Source organism: Triticum urartu, chromosome 5A (assembly GCF_056163025.1).
Source record: "Triticum urartu cultivar PI428250 chromosome 5A, HENAU_Tu73, whole genome shotgun sequence".
Lineage (NCBI taxonomy): Eukaryota > Viridiplantae > Streptophyta > Magnoliopsida > Poales > Poaceae > Triticum > Triticum urartu.
Genome location: NC_141877.1, coordinates 374,378,792 through 374,387,641, shown reverse-complemented (window position 1 = coordinate 374,387,641; position 8,850 = coordinate 374,378,792). Strand labels below are relative to the sequence as shown.

Genomic DNA, 8,850 nt, shown 5'->3' with positions numbered 1-8,850 from the left:
TCGCGACGATGGAAACGTGGAATTGGTTGGTGGAAAGGAGAACCCTACGCTGGGGAGGCGCCCTACAGTAGGGGATCGAAGTTTGGACGGGTAGGAACTCGCCGACGATAAATCGCCAGGGAGGAGAGGAAACCCTAGCCACCGCTAGGGGAACTCAAGTCGTTTTTTATTGGCCCAAATCCATGGATCGGTTTTTTTTACGCTGCGCTTCTGGCAAAACCATCCATGTCTATTTCTAAATACAAGTCCACAAGTTGTATTATTTCCTCTCATTTTTTAGGTTTTACCTAGTGTTTACATAATATTTTGTTAAAACAATTATATGTGTATTATTCGGATAATTAAGGGTTTTTATGTGAAGTAAGAGGTTATATTACAAAAGCACCTAACTATAAAAATAGCTACTATTGTCAATGGACCGAAAAAAAAAACTAGTATGATGCATGCAGCACAATAAACTAAACCAATCATGCAAGCCAAGCGGTTCACAGAGGCTTGTACTGGTATTTGAAACAAACTGGCCCACACTGCCGAACATCTCTGGCCCAAACATACATCGACAAATATACATGAGCCGAAGAACATACGTAATACCCGCTTTTTGGACGCAAGAGTTATCGCATGTGAAGACCAGTTCTGCGGTGTCAGCTGGTCTCCTAAGAGCTTGCATATATGTAGGGTTATCTCTCTCAAACATGCATATGCGCACCTGTTCTCTAGCGCTTTGTCCAACTGCTGCATGCATAACTGTAGTTTGTCTGGTTTCTGGTTCAGAGCGAAGAAACTCGGTTGCAAAGAGACAAGCGCTAGCCAGCCGGTGGATGTGTGTGCCAGAGATCTCAAAGGAAGGAGAAGAACAGGAGAAAGGCGACAAGCGCTGCTAGCTTGGCTACTGTAGCTGCATATCAATGCGTGTTGCTTGAGAATTTATTGGCCTGGAGCGCTATACTACCAGCCATCCACCTCCTTGTTGGTGCGCCCGACGTAGTATCATATGGAGAAGTCAAGATTTGGTGCCCCCAACAAATTCAGATAATAGTATTGTAATAAATAAAAGCCATATTAGAACTACAAAATGTAAACTAGTACTCCCTTGCGTTCACTATTATAACATCAACCGCCATATTCGGATGGAGTCCAAATGCTTGCATCTTGGGCTGAAGAATGACCCAATTCCTTAGCTTCCATGCATTAATCATATCCGGGGATGTGGGAATAGGGAGATGCCATCCATCTACACGACACGATAGCTTAAGCAAAGAATAGAGAGTTAAGGGCATCTCCAGCCGTTGGCCCTTCAGGGGGCGTCAAAAAGCGCCGCCTGGGGTGAGCCAGCGCAAAAAATGGCCCTGGGGGCGAGTCGGTCCCCAGCCGTCGGCCCCCAAGGCCGCCCCCAGGCGCGTATTAAAAAAAGAAGGGCCATTCGGTGAAGTTATGATAAAAACTAGTTAAATTTCGGCCAAACATGGCAAATTTCGGCGAAATTCGCGCATTTTCATTACATTAACCTAATCTAAAAAAAGAAAGGGGCTGAAGTCGTCGCCGCCATCGTCGTCGTCGGCCTTCTCCTCCTTGACGCGGGCGCCCCTGCTGGACCCCTGCCCGGCGTCGCCATGGCGGACTGGCGGCGGCGCGTCGTCGTCGTCGTCGCTGTCGCATAAGACGACGACCCCGCCTTCATCGCGGCCGCGTCGGCGCTCCTCGAAGCGGCGTAGGGCGGCGCACTGGCGCTTCTTCTCCTTCTCCCGGCGCACCTTCTCCATCGCAATGGAGTCCTGGCGCGCCCATTCTAGGGCCGCGTCGTCATCCTCGAACTCCGCCTTCATTGGCGCCAGCCCCGGCTCCGTCTTCACCGGTGCCAGCCCCGGCTCCGTCTTTGGCTTGACGAAGCGCGGAGGAGCCGACGAGGGGGAGGCGCGCCGGCCGCCCTCGTTGATGATGATGCCGGCGCTGCGAGTGCGCCGGCCGAGCGGTGTCTCCGCCGCGGGCTCGGCCTTGACGCCGAGCAAGGCCGGAGTGCCGGAGGAGTGTGACGAGGATCGGGAGGAAGAAGAGGAGGAGGAGGACCCGAACCTCCTTGGCACCCACGGCCCGACGCGTCGGTGCTGCGCCGGGGCGGCCACCCTCGCCGGGGGGTACGCCAACGGCGGGTCGTTGCCGCCCTCGAGGTACGTGAGCACGCCCTCGAGTGTGCGGCCGGGGATGCCCCACCACAGGTGGCGCCCCTCGCTGTTCTGCCGGCCGCCGACCACCGGCGCGCCGTTGGTGGACGCCAAGCGCTGCTGCTGGCGGCGCTCGAAATACGCCGCCCATGCCGCGTGGTTGTCGGCGGCGTACTGGGGGAGGGAGAGTTGCGCGTCGGTGAGGGAGAGTTGCGCGTCGGTGAGGGAGGCGCGCACGACCTCGACTTCCTCGGCGAAGTACTTCGGCTTCGCCGCGACGTCGGGCAACGGGGGAATGGGCACTCCCCCGGCGCTGAGTCTCCACCCCGTCGGCCCGGCGCGCATGTCCGGCGGCGCCGGGATGTTCGCCTGGAACAGGAGCCAGGACTCCTGTTCGCGGAGCGAACGGCGGCCGAAGCCGTTGGCCGCCGCCTCGTCTCCGGGGAAGCGTTCTGCCATGGCGACGGCGGGGCTGGGCGGGCTCGGGAGAGGTAGAGGGAGGGGCTGGGCGGCGGCGCTCGGGAGAGGTAGGGAGAGGGAGGGGCTAGACGGCGGCGAAGGGGCGGGGCTGGTGTGGGCACAGGCGAGTGGAGGCCACCGGCTTTTATAGCCGCGCCGCGCCCGTGTGTACGCGTGCGAGTGAGGGGAGGCGTCGGCGCGCCGTCCCGTGACGCGCCGCCCGTGAGGAATCAATGGTAAGGCTGACCGGCGGCAGCCTTGCCATTGATTCCCCGCGGGAACCGAGGCCGTTGGGGGAAGACGAGGCGCCGAGTCGCTGACGCGGCTGGCCCGCGGCTTTTTCGCGCCAAAACAGCTCGCCCCGGCGCCCCCGTGTTCGGCCTAGGTCCGCCGGCTGTTTTCGGCCCAAGCCGGCAAAAATCGGGCTCTTGGGGGTACGACTGAGCCGTTTTTTCGGCGCCGGCGCGAAAAAATCGCCTGGGGAGGCCTTCCTGGGGACGCGGCTGGAGATGCCCTAAGCTACATGTATTGAATATTTCAATGTTGACTGCATACAGACTGAAATGAGTGAACAAACACCCTAAAATGGGTTTATATACATCTGATCCAGAAAAAAGTCAGAACATCTTATAATAGTGAACGGAGAAATTCAAGATGTTTTACTATCGCAAAAAATCTGCCAAAAACGTCTACATCCATAGTACCAAATAAATATGGTATGAAAACATATTTACAATGGATCTAATCATATAGATTTGATATCACACTTTGGTAACATTTTTCTGTAAATTTGATCTGAATTTAAATGTCTGACTTAACAAGGTACCCCCCCCCCCCCCCCGGCGCGCACGTGTGCGGAAAATGCCAAATTCTATGTTCAGTGTATAAAATTTTAAAAGGTCAAACAATGAAGCAACTGCCACTTCGACTTCCAACCTGACGTGTTACCTCTCGAAACCACGATTCTTCGAAGGAAATTGTTTAACTTTTAAGCAGTGTACATTGCAGATTTTGCAAAACCTTCTCAAATTTTTACCACACATTCTAGGGATTATATAATAACACCATGTCAGGTTTCATGTTTTTTGAAGTTCATTTGAATTTTTTGAAATGTAAAAACCAATAAACTCCATGTTCGGGGTCATGAATTTGCGTCTTGATGTTTGGAATTCTTTTCCTTTTCTTGGACAAGTGCTATACATGGACTCAAGAACACAAATATGAGTTTTAACCCGTAACAAAGCAAAAATATGTTAAATCTACTCAATTGCTAGTGTGTTAATATCTGCTGCCATTTATAACTTAAAATGTTGGTCACACCATCTTTGATTAGTGATATGTAAGAAGTTAAATACTCTATAAACTCATCAATTAGATGCTTTTTTGCAAAAATAATAATAATACATGCACAATAACAAAACTATACTAGTGTATATGTTACTATCTCTGTTTCTAAATGTGAGACGTTTTGGCAGTTTAAATTGAACTGCGAAAATATCTTATATTTAGAAATAGAGGGAATACTACTTAGCTAGAGTCCATGAGTAAACTTGCAGCTTCCCAAAGTCATCCAATTTTTTTGTAGAATGGTACATACTATTACAATATACTTATAACCCACAAAGTTTGTAAAATGATACATACTATTACACTGTACTCGTAACTATGCATGGGCTACCAATTCACCCCGGCGTGTCTGTCCACATATGCACGAGAGAGAGAGAGAGAGAGCTGAGCAAGAGAGAGAGAGAGAGAGCTGAGCAAGCGAGAGAGAGTCAAGAGAGAGGGCGAGAGAGCAAACAGTAGCAATGGAGCCATGGAGAGGATTGCGCCCAGAAAAGGAGGAGATGAAACATGGAAAAAGAAAAGGCATCTTGTGGACACAGAGTGAGAGATAGGGAGGCGCTGTGTTATGTGTGTGTCATGCGTGACCGTGGTCTGCGGCCGGGGTGTACGTCCTCGAGAGTCGCGCCACCCTATGCATGCGTACGCAGGCTAGGCCCTGGGCAACGCAGCACTAGCTACATGCATGCATGGTCCCAATCCCGCTCCATGGAGGGAGGGAGGGAGGTCGCCTAGTGCCTATGCCGGTCCCTTGTCCCCTCCCTGCCCTAATACATCCAACGCTCTGCCCCCTGCAAAAACCGTAGCAACAGCACCGTACCACCCCCCTCCCTCTCTATGAGTAGTAGGAGACATGTATACACGACCGGATACGTCCACATCCTGATCATGTACATACATATATGCACATGCATGGCTTGCTGGTTGTCCAGTCTACTCGCTACAAAAAGCAAGCAAGATAGAGATTCTTTGGGCTTGAACAAAAATCACTTCTGCATTTCTTCTCCTTTGTCCCTAGCTTCTGGTTTTTCCTTACCCTTCTTAGACCTTGTACAATGCAAGATGCTTAGGGAAATGCTTATAGAGAAATAAACCAGCTTTTTCTTAAGCATCAGTGCTTCTTAGGCCTTGTACAATGCACGAAGACGATGCTTATTTGTAGGCAGTAGACGCTTAATTAAGAACATCCTGTAGAGATAAGCATTGGTGCTTCAAAAACTCGATTTATTTTATTAAGCACTACTCTTAGCACCTTGCAGCGTACATCTTAATAGTATTTCGGCTGAAGTAACAGCATGGCAAAATTGCTTCGAAAAAAATGTCGCAATCATTAAGTTTCAAACTAAACGTGTGTATCAGAATTTTGGAAGTTCAATTCTTTATCGGTCTTTTTGTATCAAAACTACTCAAATATGCAGTAATAAAGAATCTAAAAAACTGCATTCTAGTGAAACTTGATGTCTTCCTCGAAAAGAAAACACGAGAACAAAAGATGCCATGGTATGGATTCATAAAGGTTCTCAAAATAGAAGATTTCTTAAGTTTTGTGTTCTGATAGTTCATGATAAATATTTTTGCCAGGACGCGCAGCTGTTGAGGGGACAAAGAAATAGACAGATAGACAAAGAGAGGACGCATGAAAGATTGATAGTTATCAATCAAAAGGAGATTATCATAACCAAATTTGTATCGAATTTGGACCACAGAGATACATTCATAGGCAAGTTAACAAGTCGAATCCTAATCCTACGATCTAAAGAGACTTTATAGGGAATTTTGATGCCACTGTCAAATTTGTGTATTTGAAACATGCTACTGCAAAAACAAAAGTAAAAAACTAACTATTCCCTTCGATACAATTTTAGTGGAGAGTTGTATTAAAGTAGCGTCAATTAATTTAGATCGGATGGAGCATTTGTTTTGGCAGGGAAGAAAAATACACTAACTAGGAATACTCGGATACTTAATTAAGGTGTATAGATTTTTTAAAAAAATCCAAAATATAAGGTGTATTACATTGCACCACTCGTCTGGTTAATGTTTTTAGGGATTTGATTACATTTTCTTATATTAGGAAAGCTTCTTTATTTTCTCATGCCAATTAGTCAGGTGTAATCTCGCCTAAAACTTGTGTAATTTTCCCTCCACGTGTGTTCTTTAATTTTCGTGCCAAAAACTGTACACCCTATATTAAGGAACGGAGGGAGTATGTTACTGTGGTAGTGGGTCAGTGGCATAACATAAAAAAAATCTGTATATACAGTGGTATTTTGTGAGCACGCGATGTTACACCGTCGATTACCCTAATAATGTTGAAGGATAAAAATCCTCCAAAATTCATAAGAAGTTCCTACATTCGAGTCCCTTAATCAACGACATGCATGTGTGTTAAGGGTAATATACGTAGGGTACCTATGTTGCACGTGCAAGTGTATACCCCCCCCCCTACTAGTCGCTACGACCAATCATTCACTATACTTAGCCGAGCCCCCTGTCTCTCTCCAGCTATATATAGCGCCCGGCCGGCCGCCTCCTCCCCCACCCACAGACCAGCAATCAGACGAGCTAGCTAGCCTCAGGCGCAGCTAGTCATAGCTTTCTTTCTTTCTAGGCAGCACACCTCTCTTCCTCTCCAACGCTTGTTGCTCCCCTCGCTTCCAATCCAGCCTACTCAACTCAAACTTCCACACGCCGGGAGAGAAAGAGAGCCATGCACAGCTACAGAGCCATGCACCCCCACCCCCACCCGTACCACACCGCCCCTGCCCCTCCGACCAAGATGGCCAGTGGTGGCCATGGCGGCGCCACCGAGGATGACGACCAGTCCATGCTCCTCCTCTCCCTCTGGCCGCCCGGCCACCACCACGACGCAGCGGCCTCCTCCTCGGCGTGCTCCTCCCACTCCGTGGCCACTGCCGCGCACTCCACCGCGTCTTCGCCCTGGTTCAACCCAAGCCATGTCTACCATGGCTGTGGCGTTGGAGGCGGCGGCGGCGGCAGCGGCAGCTTCTTGTTCCACGAGCAGGACCCTAACGTGAGCGTGTCACTCTCCATCGCCCCTCCGTCTCCGTGCGGTGCCAATCTGGCTCCCTGCGGCGGGAGCTTCGCCGCGCCAGTCGCGCCGCCCTCGGCCGCCACGGCGGGCGGGAACCAGGTGCCCAGCCAGTACTGGATCCCCTCCGCCGCCGAGATCCTCGTCGGCTCCACCCAGTTCTCCTGCGCAGTCTGCAACAAGAGCTTCAACCGCTTCAACAACATGCAGGTAACACGATGATCTTTGTCGTACGTACAACATTTAATGCACTCCTGGTGCGGATCAACGTGTGGAGTATGTGTTCAAAGTACATGTGTTGAGCTTGAGCTTCTGGCTCTTCCCTGCAGATGCATATGTGGGGGCACGGGTCGCAGTACCGCAAGGGGTCGGAGTCGCTGCGGGGGGCGGTGACGGTGGGCACGGCTGCGCCGCCGCCGTCGCTGATGCGGCTGCCGTGCTACTGCTGCGCGGAGGGGTGCCGGAACAACATTGACCACCCGCGGGCGCGGCCGCTCAAGGACTTCCGCACGCTGCAGACGCACTACCGCCGTAAGCACGGCGCGCGGCCCTACGCGTGCCGCCGGTGCGGCAAGCGGTTCGCCGTGCGCGGCGACTGGCGCACCCACGAGAAGAACTGCGGCAAGCTGTGGTTCTGCGTCTGCGGCTCCGACTTCAAGCACAAGCGCTCCCTCAAGGACCACGTCCGCTCCTTCGGAGGCGGCCACGCGCCGCACATCATTGAGTCCGTGACCGTCGACGAGGATGAGGACGAGGACGACGAGCACGACGACGGCGACCTGCATCTGTACGACGAGAACGGCAACGCCGGCGATGGCAGCGACATGGTCTTGCTCTAGACAACTCCTCCTTCTTCGTTGTTAGCTTTGTTGCCTGCACGATGTCTTTAGTTAGTACTAGTCCATTATGGTACGTAGCTTCTAGGTTTAGTTTCGCATTGCTTCCCAAGTGCATCATCATTAGTACGTCCAGAGTGCTTGCATGGCGAGGTGTTACTGCCCTAGTGCAAGCTTAATTAACTACAACTGTATGTCTGTGTGTCTGTCTCATGGAAGAAGTGTCGTAGTACGTACGGTCAGAGTCATGCCGATCGACCGAGATGTGGTAGTGTACTGTGTCATGGTCACTTCATGTATTTGTCGTCTGGTCTTTATCTGCGTCTAAAGCCCTACCACTGTTTCATGGTGTCCCGTGCATGCGTCAAGATCGAGTACTACAAAAGAGCTGGAGGGAGAGAGGGGGTGCCATTTCTATCTTACTGGGTTTATTTTGGCGCAGAAAAGAGTTTTTACCACTGTGGTTTCTTTCCCCGATCGGCGACTCGTCAATCTCTCGGATGCTTCTCTTTTGTGCTTTCCCTCATGGGCGACTTGTCATGTCCCCCCGCAGTGACTGATGGGAGGGCGTTTCTGATCTTTTCCTCGATCGGCTCCTAGACACCAGGCCCTTTCTCCTGCTTGTCTTTTCACATATATGTGCAAACTCAACTACTCATCATCAACTAGGGTAACAAGGAATCATTTCCAATCCGCCTCTCCAGATAGAAATCTAAGGACCTCCAATGCAACAGCATGTGATCCATCTATTTCTCTCTTTAAAAAAAATAGTAGATAGACATACATAAAGAAAAAAAAAACTGAACCGACACTTTGGCAGGGCGCATTATGATGATATATATGCATATTAGTCCTGATTATGAGAAGCCTTTGACCAACACTATTAATATGTAAATTATGAGATATGAAACCATTACCATAAATAGGTATGTTGGAATATGACACCAACTTTACGTCACAGAGTATATACTAATAGAGAAATTGTTGGACAACGGTT

At 50.3% G+C, this 8,850-nt stretch overlaps 1 protein-coding gene across 1 annotated transcript; it reads left to right on the top strand.

Moving 5' to 3' along the window:
- The first annotated feature begins 6,511 nt into the window (after positions 1-6,511).
- LOC125556032 (uncharacterized) lies at positions 6,512-8,202 on the top strand. The gene is made up of 2 exons (XM_048718833.2): positions 6,512-7,227; positions 7,347-8,202. The coding sequence occupies exons 1-2, from the start codon at positions 6,676-6,678 to the stop codon at positions 7,854-7,856; spliced, it is 1,062 nt and encodes a 353-aa protein (XP_048574790.1). The 5' UTR covers positions 6,512-6,675; the 3' UTR covers positions 7,857-8,202.
- Positions 8,203-8,850: the final 648 nt, after the last annotated feature.

Excerpts from the sequence above, each read along its gene's own strand:
- LOC125556032 (XM_048718833.2), top strand. The coding sequence starts at position 6,676 with ATGCACAGCTACAGAGCCATGCACCCCCACCCCCACCCGTACCACACC. Across the intron at positions 7,228-7,346 it reads ACCGCTTCAACAACATGCAG|ATGCATATGTGGGGGCACGG; the intron begins GTAACACGATGA and ends TCTTCCCTGCAG.